At 37.4% G+C, this 24,479-nt stretch overlaps 5 protein-coding genes across 9 annotated transcripts; 3 read left to right on the top strand and 2 right to left on the bottom strand.

Moving 5' to 3' along the window:
* Positions 1-1,282: 1,282 nt before the first annotated feature.
* Positions 1,283-4,414, top strand: LOC120006702 (SHUGOSHIN 2-like). Its single transcript, XM_038856837.1, has 11 exons — positions 1,283-1,497; positions 1,972-2,123; positions 2,204-2,241; positions 2,343-2,451; positions 2,548-2,571; positions 2,672-2,740; positions 2,822-2,860; positions 2,972-3,074; positions 3,160-3,217; positions 3,311-3,622; positions 3,716-4,414. The coding sequence occupies exons 1-11, from the start codon at positions 1,449-1,451 to the stop codon at positions 4,020-4,022; spliced, it is 1,260 nt and encodes a 419-aa protein (XP_038712765.1). The 5' UTR covers positions 1,283-1,448; the 3' UTR covers positions 4,023-4,414.
* Positions 4,415-5,584: 1,170 nt separating this feature from the next.
* On the top strand, positions 5,585-6,690 carry LOC120005924 (zinc finger protein ZAT5-like). Its single transcript, XM_038855808.1, has one exon. The coding sequence runs from the start codon at positions 5,585-5,587 to the stop codon at positions 6,569-6,571; it is 987 nt and encodes a 328-aa protein (XP_038711736.1). The 3' UTR covers positions 6,572-6,690.
* A 1,889-nt stretch (positions 6,691-8,579) lies between these two features.
* On the top strand, positions 8,580-15,591 carry LOC120006573. The gene is made up of 11 exons (XM_038856644.1): positions 8,580-8,981; positions 9,751-10,085; positions 10,296-10,373; positions 10,577-10,679; positions 11,363-11,451; positions 12,455-12,566; positions 12,898-12,951; positions 13,049-13,097; positions 13,561-13,661; positions 14,737-14,852; positions 14,967-15,591. The coding sequence occupies exons 1-11, from the start codon at positions 8,610-8,612 to the stop codon at positions 15,304-15,306; spliced, it is 1,749 nt and encodes a 582-aa protein (XP_038712572.1). The 5' UTR covers positions 8,580-8,609; the 3' UTR covers positions 15,307-15,591.
* A 1,277-nt stretch (positions 15,592-16,868) lies between these two features.
* Positions 16,869-20,290, bottom strand: LOC120005308 (monocopper oxidase-like protein SKU5). 2 transcript variants are annotated; one of them, XM_038854880.1, is made up of 10 exons: positions 19,831-20,290; positions 19,688-19,728; positions 19,474-19,583; positions 19,126-19,396; positions 18,868-19,000; positions 18,417-18,777; positions 17,907-18,275; positions 17,746-17,824; positions 17,333-17,510; positions 16,869-17,235 (listed from the first exon to the last, which is right to left on the bottom strand). In XM_038854880.1, the coding sequence occupies exons 1-10, from the start codon at positions 19,841-19,843 to the stop codon at positions 17,189-17,191; spliced, it is 1,602 nt and encodes a 533-aa protein (XP_038710808.1). In that variant the 5' UTR covers positions 19,844-20,290; the 3' UTR covers positions 16,869-17,188. The 2 variants fall into 2 exon arrangements, with proteins under 2 accessions (XP_038710808.1, XP_038710807.1); XM_038854879.1 differs by having other exon boundaries at positions 19,688-20,290.
* A 378-nt stretch (positions 20,291-20,668) lies between these two features.
* On the bottom strand, positions 20,669-24,438 carry LOC120005307. Of its 4 annotated transcripts, none has more exons than XM_038854877.1 (5): positions 24,302-24,437; positions 23,240-23,328; positions 22,891-23,157; positions 22,473-22,741; positions 20,669-21,732 (listed from the first exon to the last, which is right to left on the bottom strand). In XM_038854877.1, the coding sequence occupies exons 3-5, from the start codon at positions 23,011-23,013 to the stop codon at positions 21,663-21,665; spliced, it is 462 nt and encodes a 153-aa protein (XP_038710805.1). In that variant the 5' UTR covers positions 23,014-23,157; positions 23,240-23,328; positions 24,302-24,437; the 3' UTR covers positions 20,669-21,662. The 4 variants fall into 4 exon arrangements, with proteins under 4 accessions (XP_038710805.1, XP_038710804.1, XP_038710806.1 ...); XM_038854876.1 differs by having other exon boundaries at positions 23,240-23,333; positions 24,302-24,425; XM_038854878.1 differs by lacking the exon at positions 23,240-23,328 and having other exon boundaries at positions 24,302-24,438.
* Positions 24,439-24,479: the final 41 nt, after the last annotated feature.

Below are 24,479 nucleotides of genomic sequence, written 5' to 3'. Positions count from 1 at the left end.
CCAAAAATTAAAATGCTCATTTTCATCATGTCATCGTCTCTCTCTTTTTTATATCGTATCTTGCTTTATAATTGATGTCAATCATTAGTGACGTTTGACTTCAATGAACAACTTTATTATAATTATAAAAAGTAGGTGCTTTAAATTATTTTTTGATTCATGGCAACTTGAAGAGAAAAATCTTGCCTTCTACTCTTTTCATCTTTGGGAAGGGAAACAAATTTACGGCTGCCAAGACAACCTAGTCTAAAAGTTATTGGTTTTCGATAATAATAGTCTAATAATGAAGAGGGTTTTTCAGGTGCGGGATCCCACACTTGATGATTGATCGATAATCCGATCGACCTGACCGATTGACTTTGATTAAAATGCAAAACCATTACCTTAATCAATTTTCTAAGTCGGGTAATAGTTGGTTTGGATTTTAGAATGTGTAAATCTTTCTTCTTGAGAGTTAGACTAGTTTGAGCTTTGGGGTGGATAAATCTTTGGGCTTAGTCTAGTTTGGGTTCATAGTTGTTAACAATTAACAAATTTTTTTAATATTTAATTATGAAAATCAATTGGTCGATAATTATTTGGCCAACTAACTTTTGAGTATATTGACAACCACCATCTGACACATCTCTCATGGTTCGAATGAAATTATCGGCCAAACTGTGTGGGTCGGTTGATGGTTGATTATCGGCTGGTCGATAATGGGTTGGTTAACCGGTAATAAGCGATAAAATCGATCAATGGTAAACCCCACCTACTATTATGAGACAAACACCACGCACTCCACAATCCACCACTCATGGGTTCAGTCTGTCTAATGAAAATTCCACATCGAAAGATGGAGGATTTGGAGTTTAGTTTATAAAGGGAGGACAAACCTCCTTTTGTCAACCTAGGTTTTCAATAAAGAGTTAGACTTAAACTTGTGATGCTAGACTTGGGCCCTATCCCTTGAGACGGGTATTAATCATTGGTGTTTTCATTGAGAACGCATGAGCTTGTGTACAGGCCCGTGGGTTGACACTATCATAGGCGGGCTTGCCCTAGAGCCCATTCCTTTGTGGAGTTGGGGTTAGTAAATAGTGGGCTATGTCAATTGTGAGTGGGTTCGTTAAAAGTAACTGAAAAAACCTAGATCCACTGACCCTGGAAAAACCCTAGACCCCTGAACTTGGCAAGGCGACAATTAGAGGGAAGATTGATGAGAATTCCACATTTTAATATATAAGAGATGACAAACCTCCTTTCCTCCTTTTGTTTTATCATTGTCGTAACTCTTTTGAAATATAGGCTCGGACTTTGGTTCGGAAATCCGATCATACCGTTGATCCCCGAAAACGAACGTAATTTCCATATTTACCCTTCATTTTGTATTTTCTCTTCTGGATCCTAATTTCCCCAACACCGCCAGAAGGAGATCGGCAAATTGGGATTTTAGCTAAATCTCAACCATGGACGGCGACGCAGTTCTTGGCGTAGAAAGTTGCGGTGGTGTTGCAGGTAGCGATCTTTTTTGTTGTCGGTAAACTTACAATTTCGAAGCTTTTTTCTTTATACGTTTGTGTCTGTATATCGTTCGATGTGGGATTATCCTTTGTTGTTGTGATAGTTCTCGGATTTGAAGGCTTTTTATTGCTCTTTATCTGTAGAATTTCTGAAATTACAGTTCTTATTGGTTCCACGTTGAATGGATTTCACACTGTCTGAATTATTTCTTTCTTATGTTTTTTCTCGGCAAGCAAACCAAGTTTTTAGTTTTTGTTTGAGAGTCTGGGTTCGTAAGAGTGATTCTATAAATTCGTGAGAAATACAGAACTGCCTCAACTGAGCCGTGAATTTTATTGAGAGCTTTGCCACTAGTAGCCTTCTCTTTAGTTTTTACAGCAGCCAAAGTAGGACATAGTTCTGAGCTAGGGTTAGGGTTTTGGTTAGGTTGGTGATTGACCGAGAAATTGGTATGGGTTTCCTTATCAGGCAACAACAGAAAAGCAGAGAAAATGGCAGTACCAAGGAAGAGGCTTGCTGACATAAGCAATGTACCACAGCAGCCTAAATCAGCTACGCTTGATGCAAAGAAACAATCCATTTCTTTTGACACCAAACAGTATATAGACAAGCTGCAAATGGTATATATTTATATTTCTGGTTGTATGTCTACCTCTCTTTGAGTTTGATTTCTTAAGTATGATTCTTTTATGTTGTGTAGGAAAAGGTGGCACTGATCAAAGTACTAGCAGACAGAAAGTATCCTCCCTGACCAGCTCTGTTTTCTGTGATATTATTGCTTATTGATGTGCCCCGGTTTTTTTGGTTTCTGAATGCTTTCCTTAATTCTGAGTTGACAGTAAAATCATTGAGTTGAGTGGAATCGAGTTACAGAAACTAAGAATCAATTTGCAGAAAGTGCAGCAGCAGAATTTGCAGCTGGCTAAGACAAACACCCAAATGTTTGCGGTAATCAAATTTTCGATAATATTTAGATTATATAGAGATTTTCTTGTACAAATTTCAAGCCCCTGATACGATCGATGAATACTTCTAATATTGCAGGAACTGAATTCAGGTAAAGATAGGGTAAGTTTCTTTCTAAGATAAGTGTGCTACTGTTGATTTTTCTACTATCCTTCTTGCAATAATTTTAGTTTGCTTACAGTTAAGTTCTGTTCATTTGCAGCTAAAAGCACTTCAGCATGAGCTTGGATGCAAAAATGGATTGCTTAATGCAAGAAAACTAGAAATGGAGGTCAGCTTAACCGATTTTCTTTTTTATGATGTATGAGAGTATGTGTGGCAGATAATAAGCCTTCTTTGCCCTCTCATGCAGAAAGCAAAGATAGTAAAACGTCAAACCTATGGGAATAAGGTATTAAACCAAGTCATGTGAATAATTTGCAATTATGCATATTAAAATTTGTGTGGCTTTTCTTGGGTCCAAATCCTAATTCATTTCTACAATTTCTTTCACTGCTATAAGGTAGAAACAATCAAGTACAATGAGGCTTGGGACTCCTCTCAAGCAGACAAGGGTGAGGATAAGCCTTGTGGTACAAAGAAAAGGCGGCCATCGAAAGTTCAATGTAACTATCCTACTTTGAATTTTGTTCTTAGATTTATAATTATTGTTGTTCTTTCACGTTTCTTTCTCTTTCAAATATTATGCAGCTTTGGGCAATCCTACTGTTAAAATGGTTGAAGCTAAAGATAAGGTTGATGATAAGAGGTTAGTTTCTGCTTGCTGTTTCTGCATAAGCAATTTTGGGGAAATAGATGTTATGCGAAGTAGACTGATGGTTTTTTGGGTACTTTATAACAGGCGCTCGTCAAGAAGGCAATCCGCTAGGTTTAAATCAGAAGGGGAACCATCAGAAGATGTGTTGGAAGTTGATGACACCAAATTTCCTGTTGCTACTCTAGGCAATGGTTCTGTGGTTGAAACCGGTCCAGCATCAGTGAGTGTATCAGACAAAGATGAACCCGATGCAAATAGTCTTTCCCCTGAAAATGAAGCTCAAGATTTTGGATGGTCATCAATTGAGAGGCCCACATGTCAGGCAGCTAAGAAGGTTCATTCATGCAAGGAAGCTTCTCTTAAGGTTGAAGCTAAAGATAAGGTTGATATTAAGAGGTTAGTTTCTGCATGCTGTGTTTGCATATGCATTGTTGCGGGAAAAATGTAAAGCAAGTAGACTGATGGATCATTTCATGTTCTCCATAACAGGCGCTCTTCACGAAGGCAATCTGCTAGGTTTAAATCACAAGGTGAAACCTCGGAAGACGTGTTCGAGATTGATGAGACCAAATTTCATGTTTCTACTTTAGGTGATGATTTGGTGCTTGAAAACGGTCCAACATCAGTGAGCGTAGCAGCCAAAGATGAAGACAATGCAAACGATCCTTCCACTGAAGGTGATGCTCAAGAGTTTTGTGGAAGGCCATCAATCGGGAGGCCCTCACGTCAAGCGGCTAAGAATGTTCATTCATACAAGGAAATTTCTCGTAAGGTAAAGATGCGCAGAACGGAGTGATTGGATTGTGTTACAAACTGACTTGCAGTTTGTTGAGTAGCCTACAAGAAGAGACCGGTAAAGATGGGAACTTCCCTGCAAGAAGAGACTGGTAAGGTCCATGATGGTTACTGTAAATTTCAAAACTTGGGCAGCACTCAAGAATACCTAGGAATTCCCATAATTCTTGTAATAGGTTCATTTAAATCATCAACCCTTTTCTAGATTCATCAATAGCAAACCAATAGAATGGAGCATACTCATTTTTAAGCCACCTGAGAATGATGATCATGATATGCCTAGTGAACAATTTGCTACGCATGGAAATGGACAAGACTTCTTGCTTTGTTGACAGACTGAGCATATAATGGAGTGCATGAATTGTGGGTGGATTCCCTCGCACATTCTAAGGAATTTAGGTTTTTTTTTTTTTGTAGTCTCTGTGTTTGCTTATCTGCCACATATACGTTCCATTGACTCTGAATCTCTGGATGACTAGTGATGTGATACCCAGTAAAATAAAATATTGGGAAGGTGAGCTGTATAAACTAGCTAGCGTATACCATGCTCACTGGTCATTTGCCACCTTTGCTTTTCAAGCTAGCTCTCTTTTCTTTTCTACTCTACACTTTCTGTGTATGCATTATGTGTTAGGGTGTGCACACACACATATAGTATAGAATATAGATATGGATATGATCAGAAAAAGAATAGGAGATCCTCTGCTTGCTAAATAAAGCCCTATATATATACGTGCCACACACAACCTACTAATGATAATACTTCACGGCAAAGTACTTGCATTCCTTAATCCATCCATTATCCCATTGACTTGCTATTCATATTTTTAACTTCTTGTAATTAGTTTTCAGACAAATTGTGTAGGGTTTCAATACAGCGAGTCACACTTGTTTTCCCCAACTCATCCACATTCGATAGACTTGGAATTAGTAAAATCAACAGAATGTCTTTATCCTTTTTATTAAATAGTAAACGACCTTAACACAACCATGATAAGACAAGTTTACGTATGGTCCTATATATATACAAATACATACATATACTATATATAGCAAGCCTTCTTGATGCGAATAGGGTAGAGAGTGCTAATTTGTTTTTACATTTACTGGTTGATGGGTGTTGGAGGAGCAAGCACAAGCAATGGTTGTGGTTGTATACATGGTGTTACTGGTATATATATCTCTTTCAAGTGTGTATGTGTGTGTATATATGTGTTGTCAAAGCGTGAGAAAGAGAGTGTGAAACGGACTCTAAAACGTTAACAAACTCCCTCACTGTCTCTTACCCTCTAATTTTGCCATTTTTTCTGTTACATTAATTCATCTCTTTCTTTGTTTTTGGCTCTTCTAACAATAAATAGAACTTAAACAACACACATTGATACAATAGTTACTCTTCTCTATTGCCCAATTTTGACTCACAATGACTCATTCACTCTATTTATACACATCCAATCCCACTCTCTCCCACAACCCTTGCTTCCTCTCTCTCCCTCAACTCACCAAAAACCAAATAAATAAATCCTCCTCTGTCTCTCTTTGAGGTGGTGGAGGAAATTAACCATGGAGGAAGCTCCAGCTTCAGTTCCAGCTCCAGAAGAAATTGTGGAGTCATCGTCGTCCAAAGACCAGACCCACATCGTCAAAGGCAAGCGAACCAAGCGACAAAGGGTCCAGTCTCTAATCCCAACTGGTCTAACCCCCATCACCAATTCATCAAGTGGGGATAAAGACTATGAATATGAATATCAAGATGGATTATTGGAAGCAGAGGACGCGGACATGGACTTGGTGAATTGCCTACTCCTTCTTGCGCAAGGCCAGTCGAGAATTTCTCCACACAAACAGGATCATCATCATCAACAACATTTGGGAGGTTACAAGTTTAACAGCAGAAAATTGATGGAAACGGCCTCGAATGGTGAAGGAAAGGCAGGGTATTACGTTTATGAATGCAAGACTTGTAACCGAACATTCCCATCATTTCAAGCATTGGGAGGTCACAGGGCTAGTCACAAGAAGCCTAACAACAAGTCCTCCTCCATTGAAGAGAAGAAAAAACAGTTCGACTCGTCCTCGGACAAAGAATTAGATAAACGTTACAAGAACATCTCTTCACTTTCTCTTCAATTGAGTCACAATACCAGAAATTTGTACAAGGTTGGTGGTGGTGGTGGTGGTGGTGGTGGTGGTGGAAATAATAATAAGGTTCATGAATGCTCTGTTTGTGGAGCAGAGTTTGCATCGGGGCAGGCCCTAGGAGGTCACATGAGGCGTCACCGGTCGAGTAGTGTTGGGACGATAAACAACAAAGCCTTGACATCGACTCCAACAACAATAACAACAAAAGCAACAATGGAATTGGAATCGGAGCAAGTTAAGCGGCCAAGAAAGGTACTTTCATTGGATTTGGATCTGAATCTTCCTCCTTCTACCCCTCAAGACGATAATCACAACAGTGAATCCAAATTCGCCTTCGCTTCCAAGCAACAGCAGCAATCACCCAATATTTTCTTCTCCACCCCGGCCTTGGTTGACTGTCATTACTAACAAGGTTAATTGCCTACAATTTGACCAATTCTTGAAGCTGAAATCAATGTTGATTACAGAGATTCATTTGTTTTCTTTTGTCAAACATATTTTTATAATTCCCAGATTAGAACATTCTTTATTTCTTATTTTTAATCTTTGATCAATAGTAATACTTGAATTCATTCTTTGTATGTGCTCACAAAAAGGGCACTAATTGATTCATAGAAAGTGCATGCTAGGAAACCACCTATTTCTTCTTCTTCTTCTTCTTCTTCTTCTTCTTCTTCTGTACCATTGCTTCTGATGATCTTTTTCAGTGGAAGAGAATGTGTTGCACACTTGCAAACTTGGAGAGGTAAAAACAGACTCAGAGAGAGAGAGAGGTTTGGGATTGACAACACCACATGCCAAAAAGTGTTGGGTTGAGTTGGTTGTGTCTCTCTATCATGACAATAATAGAATAAAAATCTAAAGAAATTAAAACCAGTAAGTAACAGCAATCACAAAAATGAAATCCAGTTCTTGTCCTATATAAACCCCAATACCTAATTTTTGTTGGTTTTCAGTTACTGCTGGCCTACCCCATACATGATACACCACCTGATCAATTCAATATATATGGAGTTATACGTTACTCCATTTGTATTATAGTTCACAAGCCGGGCAAAAGCTATAAACAAGCCGAGTCGAGCTGATATAGCTGGGCTTGTTTAGTAAAAGGGCCCTTAGCAATGTACATAAGCCACAATTTCTCCCATCTCCCTTTTTCCCTTTGTTTTGGTGATTCTCAAGTGCTTGATAGTGTGTGTCGTTGTGGCTGTAGTTTTATCTAGCACTTGATATTAACAACGTTGCAAAAGTTCTTATGTATATGGAGTGTCTCTCAAGTGTCCACCACCGTGGATGCTCGTCCCTAAACTCTATGGGTGTTGTTGGCAGTTTGTTTTTCACAATGCTGAACGCACCTCGTTGCAGCGAATTCTCATCGCGTTGGTGAAGAACTTGTGTGGTAGTGAGTCTTGTCGAGGTGTTGCCACAACAATTTGCGTGGGACGGTGAGCGGATTTTAGCTGCTTCTGAGGGTGTTGCAACGCGTTATTGCTGCCAAAAACACGCGACATTTTTCATTTATGCCCTCATGTACAATAGTTATTACAGTTTTGTCCAAGCAACTATAACTCAAGCCTTCAGTTTCTATTTTGGCAGATAAAAGGAGTAGAAAGCTAGGGCTAGGTAACCTTTCTGCTATGGTGGCGTGCGGCGGGGTGGTCTACTGTGGCGATATTGGACTTCTTTTCTCACGTCGGCCACACTGATTTGCGCACGTGATTCATGTGAAACGAGCAGCTTTTGGAGACAGTTGATGGTTGAAAATGATTTATGAAGATCAAGAGCTTCGATTTGATAGATTGTTTGCCTCGATCGGTGGCCGAATGACGGAGAAAAGTGTTGGATGTATGGGTTGTTAGTTGGGAGAGAGAGGTCAGTTGAGATATATAAAATTGTGTGGCTCTAATTACCCTAGCTCGACTTGTTTAAGGGTCCATTTAATAAACAATTTTGACGGTAGCATATGGAAAAAAAAATGGTAACAAATATGGTTCTTGAAATGTAGATAGTGTTTGATTGTATTTTTGTTGATAGCATATATATTGTTAAAATTGTTGTGTAAATTAAGTTTAGGAGTATTATGCATTTAAGTTGTAATAGATTACAAATAAATAACAAAAAAATTATAAAATAAATAAAAAATTAAAATAAATATACTAGCAGCAATTACTTTTCAAATAATTTTAAATAATTTTTATTTAAAAAATAATTAAAGAATTAAATTATTAACTAATCCAAACTAGAAAGGTGAGATGAAAAAATATGGAGAGAAAATGAGGGTATTATAGTCATTCCCGTAAAGTGAGAGTTAAAAAATAAAATAGTTGCAAAAATATTCTTTGAAAACATGAGATATGACGAGACAAAATATAATTTATATATTTAATTGAAATACTAAAGAAAAATATTTATTTGTAAAGGCTTTCGACAATTTTCAGCTTGTAGAATGGGCAGTGGGAGCAAGAGGAAGCTTTCACAGTCATCTGTGTCTACTTCCTCCTCCGACGATTCGGACTCCAATTCCGACGTCTCAAGAAGGCGACGAAGGCACCGTAAGCATGACGCTTCCTCAAGGAGGGAGAAGGAGAGGAAGAGAGCCAGAGAAGAAGAGAAGAGGAAGAGGAGAAAGGAGAGGAAGAAGGGAAGGGAAAAAGATAGAAAACATTCGAAATCAAGAAAAAAGAAAAGTTATGAGTCTGATTCCGAGTCTGCGTTGAGCGGTTCCTATCCTGATCCTCAGAGCGCGCAAGTTGGGCCAGAATTTGTGATGCGAGATATGTTGAGGGAGTTTCCAAACGTTGGTGGCGACCTAAAGCAGGTGACTATGAGTTTCTCTCCTCTTTGCTTATTTGTTTCTTAATTGCTTTGCTTGATCTCTCGCGATCGTTTTCTTGTCCATATTTCCAGGCTCAGGCATTTCCCTAAAATTCTCAACCCTAAGATCAAATGCAACAATTATTTTTGATGCATTTTATTTGGGACCTCGTGTCACCACCCAATACAGAGCTTTGCGAGCATAAAACCCATTCCTTTTAGTTTCATATTAGCAAAATTCAAGTTCTTAATATCAAAGAAAAATCTATATATTCTTTTTTTATATGAAGAGCATGAGACATTATGCATATCTGCAATTGGGAATGACCCTGGGTTTTCCAATTTGGCAGTTATGGCTCTAGGTTGATTTGTTAGGAATGAGAGATGTTGGTTTAGCAAAAGGTAATGGTTCATTATATGGGGCAATATAACAGTTTCAGATGGGATTTAAGCGGAAAATCATCCCGACCATTTATATTTATATTCCAAAAAGTTTTTTTGGCTCTCTCCCCTATCAAATGCAAGCTAACCAAGCTGACTATTATATTCTTGAATTGTGAAAATTTCGTTATGGTTCTTGATGTGGTATGAATGATTATATACCTAAATAACAGGCATTTGTAGTTGAATCTATATTTTTGTGCCCCTTGTTTCATTTTCTTGATGTTCGTTTTGGTTCACAGTCTTCTCTAAACAGCTAATTAGTTCATTTATTTTTCCAACCTCACTTATGGTTGGCTCTATTTTCTTTTCCCTAAATCTTGTTGCCATAGCTTCTGCAAATGATTGATGATGGACAAGCTGTTGACATCAAAGGCATATCTGAAAGCTCTTTGATCAAGCACCTGAAGAAGCTGTTCCTTTCGTTGAATCTCAAGGAAAGTGGCGATGATGTTTTCTTACTGCGGTCAAATGCCCGTCCAACTTTGGATGTTGTTGGACCGTTGATTGAAGCTAATGTAGAGGGGAAAGATAAACAATGTGATCATTCTCTACCAGTGAAGGATGCTCATGCAGTACCTCCTAATCCAGATCACATACCAGCCCTAGATGAAAACTCTTCACCGGTAATGGGTCTAAGTGACAATTCGTCTGCAAGTAAAAGAAGGTGATTGCTCTTGTTCTGATATAATTTTTCTCTTCAAACAAGCAAATAGTTTAGCCTGCAGTCTAGCAATTGTAGTGAGTACTTATATTCATGTATTGAAAAAGTGAGATGCGAAGAATTGAAATTGGTTGAGTTTGACACTATACATTTGTTTACCTTAATCACACTAGTCTTGCTTACCGTTCTTGTCTTGCTCGCATTGCATTGCAGAATAATCGGCCCTGAAATGCCATCAGCTGATTTACTTGCTGCAGCGGCCAAATTAACAGAAGCACAGGCGGAGCTCAGGTTTGTGGTTTAATTGAGTTTCATAAAGAAATTTTTTTTTGTTGGTACATTAGATATTGAATAGCTAGTATGTTTTCTTTTTGACATGAATTGACACTATTTTTTGTATTGAGTATGTTTTTTGTCACATTCCTATCAAAATGGTGATGTTTGTTGATGTGGCATTTCTTAATTTCTTATTTTCACTTAATATAATTTACCAGAGAAGCAGAGTTGGAGGAAGATTCTGAGCTCTTTATAGGACCTCCACCACCTGCTATGGTTGCTGAAGCTGAATCAGCAAATGAGGCTGAACGTTTTGAAGAGGTCCTTTATTTCACTCTTTAAAATATCTAAGCAGTTTTATGTTTGTTCTTGCATAATAGTGAGTTGCTACATTACTCATACCAGCGATACCTAAATTCAATTACCATAACCATGTATCTAATCTGGAAAATTTCTCAATTTTTAACTTTCGTCGAAGGGATGTTTATGGTGATTAGAAGTCATTATTATTTATGTTGGTAAATTGGGTTTTAAACAAGCCAGGAAATCATGATTCAGAAAATAGAGCATTTTTTGTGGCCATTATCATAAGTATTCCAGCATTTTAACATCGGTATGTTTTCAAATAGTGGTAGTTTTTTGGAGTTGGATTATATATTCCTTCTGCAGTCAGTTTTTTATTAAAGTTTGTCTTCTATTTCGTGTTTCTCTTTTTATGTTTGTCATAACTGAAAAGCTCCTTTCTCTATCTGTTCTATCCATGCTTATTCCTTCTCCTTTGTCATAATTTTCCTTTGTGATGTCACATGCCAAATTGATGGCCCACTTTGAGATATATTGGATAATAATATACCTCTTAGTATATGTGCCTTTTTATAAGATGTAGGCATATGTGGTTCAAATTGTTGTCCTCTTGCCTTGTATGTCCTCTAAATGTTGTAATGATGCATTATAATTGCATTTAATTATAGTAACTGATTTAGTTTTTACATTTATTTTTACAGGTGACAAGAATTATGAGTGCAGAGGCAGATTCTCCTTATGATGTTATAGGATTGAACAGAGACACTTCTATGAATAATATTAAAAAAAGGTAAGGTTATTATAGGAGGCTTATCTGCTTCAAAAAGCCCAGTTATTATCCTCACTTTCTGTTCATTGCTTGATATGCAAAGCCGTAAGTTGGTTCTAAAAGATTATGAATGGCCTTGGCTCTTAGTGAATCATGTCAATAACTGGCCCACTTTAATTAAGTTGGGAAATGAAAATTCAGTTTTACTAATCAACATGCATGTCTATATCCTCGTATTCAAATTGCTTGAAGCCTGTTTTATGTTCCATCTTGTTTACCTTTTCAAATAATGTGATTTGTACTTCAATGTAGGTAAATAATCTTGTTTTCTTGGTGTTTCGTCTTTTTTGGGAATTATCCAGGTGCTGTCAATACTTTTGGGTTTCAAGGATCTGTCTAAATTGAGAGTTTTAGTTGTTGAATGCTTTGTGGAAATTTTACAGTTTTATTTTTAATTGGATGTCCCCGAAGGGACACTGAAATTTTAGAGTTTGATGGAGTATAAATCAGATATGATCATGGTAGAATATGATTTGCATATAACAATTAGGCAAGGGTAAACTAGATGACTCTAGGAATAACATTAAACTCTTGAAAATCGACTCTAGGAATAACATCAAACTCTTGAGAGTTGGTTGCACCGAGAAGGTACCCCTTTCACTAAGCTTTTCTTATTTTCTTTGGCCATTTTCTTTTACTATTTCGCTTAGATATTATAACATCCATCTTGTGGGACTTTATAGTTTATACCAATTCCGCTAAGCTGAAATGTTATAAAAAAACCTTTTAACATAATGTCAAGACTCAAAAGTCTGCATCTTGGATTTGCTATGTTTTGCATTTGTTATAAATCTTGTGTCAAATTTGAATTAGGAAACTGAAATAGCAGAGCTTGTGAGGCTAGAACATGTTATAGAATGTCCTATAATTTCAATGGTCATCGAGTTGATATTCATACCTAGCCTTTTCATGTGATAGTGAATTTCTGAATTAATTGTGAGTTTGTGAAATGCTTTGCTATCAGGTATTGGAAGCTGTCTCTTTTGGTGCATCCAGACAAATGCCCTCATCCTCAAGCCCACCAGGCATTTATAATACTAAACAAAGCTTTTAAAGAATTGCAAGATCCAGATAAGGTGAAACCTCTAATGACAATATTTACATTGGAAATGGAAAGATGCTTTATATTATCCGCCCAAAATGATATTTCCTCTTCTAGTAATAAGAAATTTTTGTGACATCAACTGGATCAAATCATATTGCAGAGCCAGCATTTTAGAATTGAAGTTATGAGCCAATAATTTATTTGTAAATTATGCTTTGTTTTCATGCCATGATGATTTGTGCTTCATTATATGAAAGTTAATGCAAATTGTTAGTTGGATAGGTTTGGTGGATCATGCATATTCTGAACTCTGCTTTATGTTTGTGAGGCAGTGTTTGACCTTGATATTTCTTTCTTTGTAGCGAAAAATGTTGGACGAAAAAATTAAAGCTGAGGATGAAAAGGAACAATTTAAGGTTTGTGTGACTGTCAGCCCCAAGTTACAGTGTGGTTATAGAATTGCAATTTACTTAGTAGACCAATTTTTTATCCAAATGTATCCTGCTTCTATAGGCTGAGTTACGAGCAATGCGTGAAGCTGCACGGTGGAGACAATTACAAGGTTTGCAACTCTTTTGCACAATGTCACAGTGGGGAGTCCCAGTAACCTTCATAGTTTTTGGGTGCCACTTGGCGGACCTTTTGTTACACAAAATTTAGAATTGATTGATTTGGCTGGAGCAAATTGCGTCATATGATGCTTTCCATTATTATACACCTATTGTACTGACCATTGCTTTGTATGGTAGATGTGATTTGAGCTACTGCAAACAATATCTTTTTTCTTGCATCAACCAGCATGCACAACCTTTTCTTTAACCATCATAGTTTATGCTCAATAATAATTAAGCATTTGGTAAAAGTTTAGGTCCTTTTAATTGTGGAAAAATGAGGTACTTGACACTTCAGGATTGTTCAGCATTTTATTTTCCTCCATCCATATTTTCTAGAGTGGGTCCAGCTACTGCATGGTGGTAAAACTTTTGGATCTTAAAATGATAAAAAAAATGCTGTTGTGCTCATAGGTATATCAATGGAAGGTGATGATGAGCTCCTGGCTGAGATGGAAGTTAAAGTAGCACCAAAAAGAGATGAATGGATGACAACGGTTCCTCCTGAGAGAAAGGTAAGACCTCTCTACCTATTGCTGTGTGTTTATAAGTTTCCTGCACAGGTCAAGTTCTCATTAAGCCATGATCTTAATTGTAATCTTTCTAATGGGAGGCTCATCTTAATTTTGTTTTATTTTTGACAATACTATGATCGCTTGAAGAATTGTGGTTTTCTTGCAACTTAATCCTGAACTCTTTAATAGGGCTCTGTTGTGTGCTGAGAACTCCTTCCCTTAAATTGTTGGTCTATAATTCAGGACAGTGAGTTCTGGTTATTCATGAATTAATTGAGGGCTCTTGACCTATCTAGGATGTCCCCTGCCACATCCATTGTTCAATATTCTCATGTCACCATATCAAGAATTTTGCATGGAGGCTACTCCTCCTTTGAAGGATGGGTGAACGCAAGCATCTTGAGGTGTATGAGGTTCTGACTCTTGAGCTCTCCAGCTCATCTTATCCCTTCCAACATATTGCATGCATCCCCAGACCTGAACGCACTTTTTCAACTAGATAGTTTCATAATGCCCTGCATTGCTGTAGCTCCATCATGGTGCTGCCTGCCTGACATGTATTTGCTTCCACTTGTCCTTATACGTGCCTTTTATGGCGGTATTATCATGGGCATAACATGGCATGCACCATGCATATGGGTATTTTGTACATTGTTTCGAGTATGAGTCAGGTGCTTGGTCAAGACTCTAGGTAAACAAGGTCCTGGATATCTTTTAGGTAAACTGGAGATATTGTTAGATATGGGAAGCGACTTGATGTTCGTAGTTGGTACTGAAAGCTGCCAGCACCATGCCATTTAATGTTCATGAAAAGTGAGCTCCTTTCTTCAGTGGTTTATAGTTGCTACGAGGACTTTAGAAACCCATTATTGGCACGTTGTAAAAAACAAACTCTTGTAGGCCAGCAATATGAGTCATCCCCATGTCTGAAATTTAAGCATTTCTGGTGATCATCAATCATGTACTCATTTTCTGTGAATAAGCTTTTATGACTAGAAATAATTGCAACTCTACTTTTCCTGCTTTCAATAATTTTTGCCTAGTCCTCATTCCTCACACACACTTTCTTTTTTAGCCTGGTATGACCTCGCAATCTACTACGAGATTTAGCAAAAGCACTAAAGAAGGACGGGGTGATACCAGTGTTTGGACAGACACTCCCTCAGACAGAGCCCAGAAAGCAAAAATGAAGTAAGAATTTTCTTTTGACGGTGTAAATGGTTTGACTGGTCCTTATTTATTGATATCTTATGGGTTTTATATCTGCAATTCATGATGGTTTGTAATAATAATTTAATATCTCAGTTATCTAGAAGCATACAATGAGGCAGCAGCCCTTGCTTCTAATAACGAGCAAAAGAGGAAGGCAAATACAGACGCAGATTTGGTGGATCAATACAACAAAGCGAAACGTTCAAAATCGTTGGTACAAAAGCATCAGGAAGAGTCGGGGAGTCGTTTGAAGAAAAAGTCCAAGCAAGTGAAAGAGAAAGAAGAGTGGGTTGGAAACCATCCATGGAAACCTTGGGATCGTGAAAAGGATCTTGTAGCTGGAAGGAAAAATATAAAACTTGATTCAGAAAACATGGCTGAGGGATTGACTGGCAGGTTCTCATCCGGTTCATTTGAGAGGAACTTCCTCTAGGGAACTAATAGTTGGCTTACATACCGATAGGTTTCCCTTCTGCGACATTGTGTTTTACTTGCATGGCCATTATATTTAATTTGAAGATAGGAGTTCTCATGTTAAATTTTAATTTTTTTCTTGTCGGAAAATTTCATGTAAGTATCCTCTTGATGAATGTTGGAGACACTCTATTTTTGCCAAATTCTAGTTTTTAGGGCCTCAGATGAGCTTTTTAATGTTAATATTATTGTTGAAACAGTAACATGTGGTGCTGTTTTACAAAAAGTAATATTAGATTAATATATTGACATTGCAATTTTTTTTACAGTAACATGAAATATGACAAGGTTTTGTTTATTTATGTTACTGTTTCAAACAGTAACATGAATATATCGAGAGAATTTCGTAGATTGTTTCAGATTCAACAATCATAAACTTAAGAAAATGTTGGATGAAAATTTAGTACCCAACATCTATGCTTAAAATGAAGATGAACATTATTTGCATCCCATTAACCCATTTAAAAACACATTAGAGTGGGGTGCATTTAGTAAAAAATGAGGTGTAAATAATGTTCATCTAAATGAAAGGAAAGGAAAATAGAAACAACATATTTAAAGCTTTTTAAGTTTTAAATTATGGAAAATAGATCTAGAGAGAAACAAGAAGAAGAAGAAAGTGTAAAGGAGAAGAAAGAGACAAAGAAGAAAGATAATAGAGACAAGAAGAAGAAAGAAACAGACGAAGAAGAGAGGAAGAAAACACTAATGATCATTCTATGTGTACTTTATGTCCATACATTTTTTTATTGGACCTAAATATCCTGACAATACACTAATGAGTACTCACTTGGCATCGCCCCATTTCTTATTTATTTAAAAAATTAAACTAAAATTGAGGTGAATTTTATTCTGAATGGAGCTAAAATTCTTTTCATCGAACTAATCCACTCCAAGAAAGAGTTTTTAATTAATTTGTTTCACGTTGTTTAACATGTTAAAAGTGATTGATCCGCTGGAGCACTATGCTGTTGGAATCTATTTAAGATATCCGGGTTCAACTCTCGACAGCGGAAGTTCTTTTTTTATTTGTACATTTGCATGTCTTCATCGGCACCATTATAATTATATTTGATCTAAAATTAATTTTTTTTTTGCAAATTATTGAGTGTGCGTGTGTGTGAATTCGAAAACTAGACAGAGAACCAAGCACATTCATAACGATTTCAAACCGATCAATATACAGAAACATGAATGAAACGATATGTATGTATGCATCTTTCTTTGCGTTCGTATCATGATAATTAGGGGTGCACATAATCCGCATGTGACCCGACACGACCTGACCCCACCCCGACAATCCGATCCAACCCGACCCAGCTTAAGACGATGACAATTAGGGGTGCACATAACCCGCATGAAGACGATGACGACTATAAAACATTTTACAAATACCATTTTTTAAAAATATAAAAGGTTTAAAATAATGATTTTATTGCAGTGATTTTACTTAAATTTAATTATTATTGTGAATATTTTGCTTCACAAAATTGAAAAATATGGCACAACACAACAAAAAAATAGTATTCTGCATTATAAATGCTTTGTATTTAATTGCCAAAAATTGACCACAATCTGCAGGCTTATGGGCTTGCATTTGGTATAGCTTAATTATTCTTACATGTTCTATTTTTCTGAAAAAGTAAACAATAGATATAGGTAGATTAAAGTAAGCAAATAAAATGAAAATGAAAATGAACAATTGCATAAGTCAGATTACATCTGCTTCAGCTTCTCTCATGACGTATATGCCATGAATTATTATTATTACTATCATCGTTATGGTTCAAAAGTTTGATTACCATGGCGTTGCAGCAAATGCTGGCGCAGATATTGCACTATCAGGGCAGAGATGGAGCAGGAGCTGGAGGTACAACTTTATACTTCCCTGTAAATAGGCCATGAACAGACTATACATTAGATGGCATTTTCGACATGAAACTCTGTATTATCCAAGATAAAGAATTAGGCACCATGATACCCACCGCACAAAATAAGATTATCCGGCGGTGGGGTCTCCTTGATCGGGTTTTTATCGGGATCGAAAATTCTAATGTACAGCTCTTGCCCTAGATACCAATTCTTCAGAGTTGCAGATCTTAGGTTCCACATTCCAGGATTATCAAGAAATGCATATACTGCACTCCATTTTCCTGGAAACACCTGCAATACATATAAAAAGGTAAACAACTTCTGTGTACATGCGGAATCGGGAAACGATAAACCATATACTTTGATTGAGTTATTCTTTCCCCATATGGCGAGAAAGTAATTGTTTCTCGTTAATAAGACCCTAAAATAAGAAATTTACAGACTATAGATAAAACCGTTCACAATGCATAGAAAGGTACAAACTTTGGATTAGTAAGATATGTTACAGAGAGGAAAAGAAAAGAACCTGAACAGTAGCGCGAACAACGGGATCATGGATGTTGTATGTCAAACGGGAAGCAGGTGTCCATTCTCCATCACCAAATCTAAAAATCGAAGATCAATTGGATTATTAGTTCAACTAGTTTGAGCTACAAAAACTAGAAAAACTATATATATGTAACTTACCCAACAACAAAGAATCCGAATCCATCCAAATGCCAAGAATCCATAACCAGTAAATCATTCTTGAATACAAGTTCAATCCACACCTTGTGGATCCCGGTTGCAACAAAAGTTCCAATAACATAATCTGCATTGCTGGTATTAGTCTGATATTGGTCAAGGACATACACACCTGCTCCGTCAGAAAACTGATCAGCCAGTTTCAGTGGGGTATCAGGAGTAAGGTAAGACACCTTGTTGACTATGTAGTGAGGTGCACCACTGATAATCGCCTTCGATCCGCGGAGGTAGAAGGTTTGTGAAAGTGTCACATTTGAGACGTTGAAGCTTCCTTGTGGATTTGGCCTTGCGGCCCCCGTTGTTATGTTCCACCTTTATAGATGTTCACAGAAAAGGAAAAGTAAGTTGAACTAAATCCTAGACCCTAAACTCTAAACTTAAGCAAATTATGGAAAATGTCAAATTCAATCAAACAGATATTGAATCAAGGATTCATTTATAAAGTTGAAATACCTAATCGACCTAGCTTGATTAAGCGAGAACGCTAGATCAAATGGATTAGGCCCAACAGGGAGAGGACCACTAGGAGTGACTGTGGAAGTGTCATAGTGTAGAACTCCTACACCAACAAAGCTGCTTGACTCAGGAGTTTCATACATACTAGGACTAGCCACAATGTAATAATCCTTGACTTCTTGATCAGCTGTGACAAGAACAGAATAAGATTGTCCAACATGAACATCAAGAGAGTCCAATATTATTTGATTAGTGTAAGACCCTTCTGTCTCAACCAACATCATCATATGGTTTTGAATCCTAAAATTGAAGCTCCATGTACTCCCAACATTCGATATCCGGAAAAGGTAGGTCTTCCCTGTACAACAGCAAGTATGATCAAATTGTTGCAGAATGATTACAATGGGGTAAATCATAAAAGGGTCATAGAATTTGTAAGTATTAGTACCTTTTGTTACTGTAAACGACTCGTAAGTTTTAGACTTAGGGTTCTTATATGGTCCTTTACCATTCATGAGCATCCAAATAGGTATGCCAGTTTGGGGTAAGTCGTCTTTAGTCTTTATCAAGGACCTAACAATCTGTCACAAGGAGGACTGCAATTAATCATTTGCTTATGTAGCCTAAACTCAAATAGCAGAAAGATTGATTTCGTAGTTTGAACCTGTAACTCATAAATTGCAATAAAGCTATCAAGTTGGATTACCTTGTAACTCATGTGGTACCAATCTCCAATAAGAAGATCAAATTCAGCCTCTGGTCTAACGAAAGGTACCTCAATCACTGCCCGATTATTGACTCTGATCGCACCAAAACCTCCTCCGGCTTTTTGGAAATTGAGGGAAGGGAAGTAGAAGAAGGTACCAATTTGGTCTTTGAGCACAAACACATAAGTCCAGTTCATACCTGGCAGGATTGGACAATTTGTGCCCGATACTCCATCTTGCCATGAATTCAACCTTTGTTGTATGCCATTCCTACACAAATACAAGACAATGTAACCAAACTTAGTACTATCAATTCACTACAATTTTTTTTGTTCTAGATTATATACCATGTAAAGAGGAGAGGCTCATCCATCTCATTGAAAACATTGACATGAACGATATCGTTAGTTGTTCCATTGATTGGGGGTCCAGGGAACATTCCATTGATGGTAATAACCTGTTAAAAACATATGCATTTCTTTGAATCAAATTAAAAACCAACCTATATAAAATCTATCTCCAGGTGACTAAAGGATTGTATAACATAGAAAGAACTCGTACCGGTTGGTCTGAAGACACTGGTTTGATTGTTGCATCGATTGCTACATGCCATTCATAAAAAATGTGGTGACCTTCACCATTAGCATTTGGAACAAAGAGTGCAAGCAAAACTGCCAAACTAACGATCGGCCATGGGCGCTCACCGGAGAATACCATATCACAGATTATTACCAGTATTATCTTCCCAAATGATTTGGATTAAGCAACGCTAGAATACATTGATGGAAACAATAAATTATTAGTGAACAAGATTTATGTCCTGTTTTCCTCATCACAATGATCCAGCTAGTTACAGCTAATGTCTTGTTTTCCTCATCACAATGATCCAGTTAGTTACAGCTAACAAAAGAATACAAAGATTAGTTATTTTGTTCCCTATGCACTCTACAACAAGTCCTGTTCCGGCTCAATCTGTACACTAGGTACTGCCATTATAGGAGTCAAAACTAGTATTTGATTTGCATTTCAATGAAGTAAATGCATTGCTACTCTAATAAACTTTCATATTACATCATTTCTTAAAATTCTTAACTTTATCAAAATAAAGCCAACTTTTTTTATTCTGCAATTATATCATTATTTTTTTTTGATTTGTGACCTTGATTTTTTCCCCTTCACCATAAATTTTTTACTTGCATAAGCTTACACGATATAGAATGGTGTTTTGATGACTGTTTTAGAAGTAGATTATCAAAGTTCTTTTGTTGGAACAATGTCTTTCTTTGTATTTTCTCATAAGGATTCTGTCAGTTTATAGTATGTGTTTCTGTTATTCCATCTGACCGTACTTGCAAGGTACAACTTCCTCATCTGGTTTTGCAATTTATATATTCCATCAATCACAAGTGCCTTATCAGCTGTTTCGTCCTGGAAATGTGATTTGAGTCCTTAATCTCACCAGACTTTCCACACCAATTGAGCCAAATCCGGATTTAATTTACGTCAACAATTTACTTGCACATATTTATCAGAAAGTTAATAAGAAATAAGAATCCAATGTTGAACAATTGTTGGATCTTCTCATTATTGTGCAGCCACCATCACAGAATTGTCGGACTAAACTAACTACAATGGTACAAGAAGTTTGTAATGATGCAACAAATTAAGAAAACTGATCAAGAAACTAGTCTGTACTAACCATCACTTCGTTGTTAGCATTCCATATCACTATGCTGTCCAAGGAGCAGGAGATGGTGAACTAACTGAATCGCTAACAGTCACCGACAATTCCTGCCTCAAGAGCAGGAGCCAGACTGATTGCAGCAACAATTTACTAAAGCTATTCTGGTGTCATATGTCAAGGCCAAAAAGTCGAAAATATGGTGCACTAACCACATAGAAGAAGGTTCTCCTTGACAGGGTTGGGATCATCATTATGGACTCTTATGTAGAGTTCTTGGACTAAGAACAAATTTTTCAAGAGTTGTGACCTCAAATTCCACATTCCAGGATTTTATAAAAATGCAATAACTGCAATCCAGCCTCCAGGGTACACTTGCACCATCGAGCGGACCACAGAATCAACAAGATTGTATTTGTAGGTACTGCAAGAATCTGTTGTCCAATCTCCATAGCAAAACCTAAAAGGCCATCATTAATAAAATAAAAAAAAAAAACTCTTTTTTCTTATGGAAAAGTTGAGTTTGGCATTCCTTAGCTGCTTCTGTTTCATATCCAACAACGTGAAACCCAAGGCCACCTAAATGCCAAGAATCCATGGCGTTAAGATTATTTTAAACAAAAGTTCTATCCACCCTTAATGTTTCAAGTAACAACAGATACTCCGTATGCAGCAGCATTGACAGATAGAATGGGAAGCGAATCAAGTTGGTATACACCGGATCCATTAACAAAGTCATCGGCAAGTTTCAATGGGGTGTCTCCCCGTCTTGATCTGAGACATTGTTGACAAGATATCGTGGCACGCCATAGATCTCACCCATTGAGCTTTGAAGGATGAAGGTATGTGACAGGATTACATTACATTTGCAACATTGAAGGTTCCTTGCGGATTAGGCCTTGCTGCTCCTGCTGTCAAGTTCCACCTAGCCAAAGATCAACAAATAAGTCTTGATTATATTTTTAAAATATCAACTAACAAGGTTTTAGTGTAGATATGTAATTTAACATTGCCGGTTTCCTGATAGACAGAGCTTGAATGATTGAAAAATCTATATCAAATGGATCTGGTCCACTACGCCGAGGACCAGTAACTTGTGTATTGGAATTGGAATATTGTAGCACACCTAAACCCACAAGGCTGGTAGAATTGGTTGTATAGAGAAATTTTAGACTAGCCACAATGTATTAATCAGCATCGGCTTGATCGTCCATGACAAGAATCGAGTATGACTGGCCGATGAACATGAAGAGACTCCAGGGTTATCTGACTGGTATAAGACCCTTCTCTTTCAACCAGCACCATTTGATGATTCTGAATCCTCAAATTGAAACTCAACGCACTTCCTACATTTGATATTCTGTACCTGTAGGTTTTCCATGCATAATGAAAAACCCAGAACTCATTCTACACCTCAATGAATTAGATCAATGTGAATTGTAGCATCACTGACTTTTCAATTTATATATATACCTTGAGTGACAGTGAAAGACTCATAGGCTTTTGAAAATTATTGTCCATAAGGGCCTTTGCCATTCATATCAGGAATACTATCATATGCAACCACTTTGTTGCCCATCATTGTCCTTGTTTGCTAATTGCTATCACCATGACAGATTATTTGAACCCAAATGGTGCTAAGAACATTTTTTTTGAGACAATTACCTTGTATCCGTCACAGTACCAATCACCGATGAGAAGATCGAACTCAGCTTCAGGATTCGCAAAGGGTACAAGGATGACTGCATGATTATTGACTCCAAAATTGGACCGAATCCTCCACCAGCATTTTGGAAGTTAAGAGAGGGAAAGTAGAAGAAACTACCAATCTGGTCCTTGGTCTGGAACACATAGGTCCAGTTTTGCCTGGCTGAATTGGGCAGTTGGTGCCTGATACTCCTTGCCATGAATTTAGCCGTTGTTGTATGCCATTCCTGCACCACCACCACATCCACTTCAACATTATCTCAAATTGAACTAAAATGTCTAAGTGACTCATTGTCCTTGTTTGCTAATTACTATCACCATGACAGATTATTTGAACCCAAATGGTGCTTAGAAATTTTGTTTTCGAAATAATTACCTTGTATCCATCATAGTACCGATCACCGATGAGAAGATCGAGCTCAGCTTCAGGGTTCGCAAAGGGTACAGGGATGACTGCAGGATTATTGACTCCAAATTGGACTGAATCCTCCACCAGCATTTTGGAAGTTAAGAGGGAAAGTAGAAGAAACTACCAATCTGGTCCTTGGTCTTGAACACATAAGTCCAGTTTGTGCCTGGCAGAATTGGGCAGTTGGTGCCAGATACTCCTTGCCATGAATTTAGCCGTCGTTGTATGCCATTCCTGCACCATCACCACATCCACTTCAACATTATCTCAAATTGAACTAAAACATCTATGTGACTCATTGTTCTGTACTGCATACCAAGTAAAGAGTAGTGGTTCATCCAGATTGTTGAACACATTCACATGGACAAAATAGTTGAACGTGGCTTTGACAAGAGGTTCTGGAAACTTTCCTTGACAATAATTACCGGTCACAAACAAGCATATAGTCAATTCACCATAACCACTATGTATCTTAATCAAAACAGTACTCAATATAATGCTAAAATTCTTTTAACACGATAGATCATACTGGTTGATAAACAGACACAGGCTTTACGGTGGTGTGAATGGCAACATTCCACTCTCGAAAAGATATCAATTGCATTGGCACTGGCAAATAAGATTGCAAGCAAAGCTGCATAAGCCACTAGGTGCTGAAGAAATCGAAGAGAGGCTGTGAATATGAGGTTTTTTCCTCTCGCACCAGAAGTACACTTACATACAACTATTTATATATATATATAGTTATTAGCAAGGATATGGTTTCCATGCTTGAGAGAGGCCCACACGACTGTGTCACCTTATAGTATGAAACTTGGTGAAAACAATCACCAAAAGGGACAAATAAGCATTGACACAGAGGACACTAAAGTATTTCAGTACAATGAGCCGACCGATATATTGTGAACTGATGAAATATGCAATGGCTAAAGACTGGTGAAATGCAATGATGTAAAAAGGCGCCATATTGTAAGACTGTTGACATGCGAAATCTTCATATATTACTGTGATTAAGAAAGCTAAGCCAACCAGCTAGGTATCTCATGATTTAATGACCAGCAGGTATAATCTTTTCTTCTAGTTCATCTAGTTTGTGTTTCCGACAGTTTAGCACTTGGTTATGATTATTCAGACAATACAGAGCCTTGCTATTGAAAAAGATGAGTAGAATTCTGAGCCATTTAAAGATAAGAACAAGATTCAAGGAAGAAATAAAACAGCGAAATCAACATATGATAAACCAACGAAAATTGAACCCAGAATCATGAAGAAGAGATGGATAACGAGAGAAGCCACAAACACTATAACCCAGAAGAGATGATCACTGGGTTGTTTCTGGAGAGAACAAAGCGTGTAATGGATCCTATGTAGGGCTTACTTCTTCCTGGAAGCGTGGAGTCAAATCCGAATTGACTCTGCTAGGGCGGCGGGCGGCCGTCCTCCCGTCTCTCCTTCCTCCACGTATTCCCGATCGTGAACCGATTAAAAACTACGTCGTTTGGTCCGTGTATTGCGTATTAACTACTGAAATGCTCAACCATACGGGGGTTACTATA

This window comes from Tripterygium wilfordii, chromosome 9 (genome assembly GCF_013401445.1).
Source record: "Tripterygium wilfordii isolate XIE 37 chromosome 9, ASM1340144v1, whole genome shotgun sequence".
Taxonomy (NCBI): Eukaryota; Viridiplantae; Streptophyta; class Magnoliopsida; order Celastrales; family Celastraceae; genus Tripterygium; species Tripterygium wilfordii.
Note: the sequence above shows the minus strand (reverse complement) of the source record. Positions and strands in the feature narration are given on the sequence as shown.